The 1,358-nt window shown below is 46.5% G+C and overlaps 1 protein-coding gene across 1 annotated transcript in view; it reads right to left on the bottom strand.

Annotated features, from left to right (window-relative positions):
- Positions 1-474: 474 nt before the first annotated feature.
- VOLCADRAFT_108335 (uncharacterized protein) overlaps positions 475-1,358 on the bottom strand; it is a gene marked incomplete at its 5' end in the record, with an annotated part of 9,787 nt that continues 8,903 nt past the window's right edge. The window contains 2 exons of the mRNA XM_002958768.1: positions 475-821; positions 959-1,178. Of these exons, the coding sequence (XP_002958814.1) occupies positions 1,068-1,178 (111 nt within the window). The 3' untranslated portion in view covers positions 475-821; positions 959-1,067. The remainder of the gene's footprint in view (positions 822-958; positions 1,179-1,358) is intronic.

The raw sequence follows: 1,358 nt of genomic DNA, 5'->3' as shown, positions 1-1,358 counted from the left end.
CCCACCATGTTATTCAGGTTCCGGGTCCAGGTTTGTCATTGCCATTGACACTAGCAAACCAGTGGTTGTCATCAACCTTGGCAGATGAAACCTCAACCTTGGTTGTCATCAACGACATCAATATCCACAGTATCCAAATCCATGTCTCCTTTAGGCATACACAAGGCATGCGCTTCCAGGCTCCACCCATCCCAGCATCACAAGTACTGAGTACTACTTAAACCATGAGTGCTTCTCCTTTTCCTTTTCCATAAGGACCCTGGTAAGCTCTTCCCGAGCCGCCGAGGGCTGCAAATCCTTCCGTGCCCTCACCTCATCCATCACCTCCTCACTCACAACACTCTGGGAACCTGGAGCCTTCATTCTATATGCGATTCACACTCATTTCATACCTTAATGAAGACCCTTCATACCTTCATGAAGGTACCCTTCATTCCACACCAAATCGAGGGCCATGATTCAATTTAGAATGAGGACCACTTCGTTACATAATGAAGGTAGCTCAGAATGAATGTCCCTTACGCTTTGAATACCCCTTCTGTCCAAAATGAAGGTGGTCTCCATAAAACGAGCCCATGTCCATCACGTGATATGAAGGCCCCTTTCAGTCCAAAAAGAAGCCGTCTCAATAAAATGAAAGTTGTATATCACGTGATATGAAGGCCCCTTTCAGTCCAAAAAGAAGGCGTCTCCATAAAATGAAAGTTGTATATCACGTGATATGAAGGCCCCTTTCAGTCCAAAATTAAGCTTTTTCATAATGTCCATCGCGCCATATGGACACGCCTCCAATCCTATCTAGGAAGGCGTGTTCTTATCACATGATGAACAGTGTCTTAATACGGATTTGCTTATAAGCCAAGCCGTCTCAAGACCCTGTCCACCATGTGATACGAACGTGCCTTCAGCCCTAAGAAAAGGCACCTCCACAAAAGAAGACAATGCAGCTGTCCATCACATTGCATGTGCATCCACCCCAAAATAAACGTGCATCCATTACCACCGTCGTTTCTTGCCCCCCTTCCCCTTCGCCTTTGTTTCCATGATCCGCTTCAGTCAAGACGACATCAGGTCCAGAACGGCTGCGCTTTGAAGTGGCCTTTGCTGTCATCATGGCTGTTGCAATCTCCACCGCCCACATCTGTCGCCCACTGCTTCACCATGTCCAAGGTGGTTGACTGCAACAGCAGCGGGACATGTGTCAGTCAGTTAGTTATAGACATATAGGCTTAGTGGAGTAAAAATGGACAGGTTGCTATACTGAAGCACACAATTAACACGATGTCGCAAAACCATGCATTCTTGGTGAGCACCCAACCAGCCTATTTGTAACCCTGACATGAAACCAACACAAATTT

This window comes from Volvox carteri, assembly GCF_000143455.1.
Source record: "Volvox carteri f. nagariensis unplaced genomic scaffold VOLCAscaffold_106, whole genome shotgun sequence".
Classification (NCBI taxonomy): Eukaryota; Viridiplantae; Chlorophyta; class Chlorophyceae; order Chlamydomonadales; family Volvocaceae; genus Volvox; species Volvox carteri.
The sequence above is the reverse complement of the archived record's forward strand: the minus strand, read 5'-3'. Positions and strand labels throughout refer to the sequence as shown.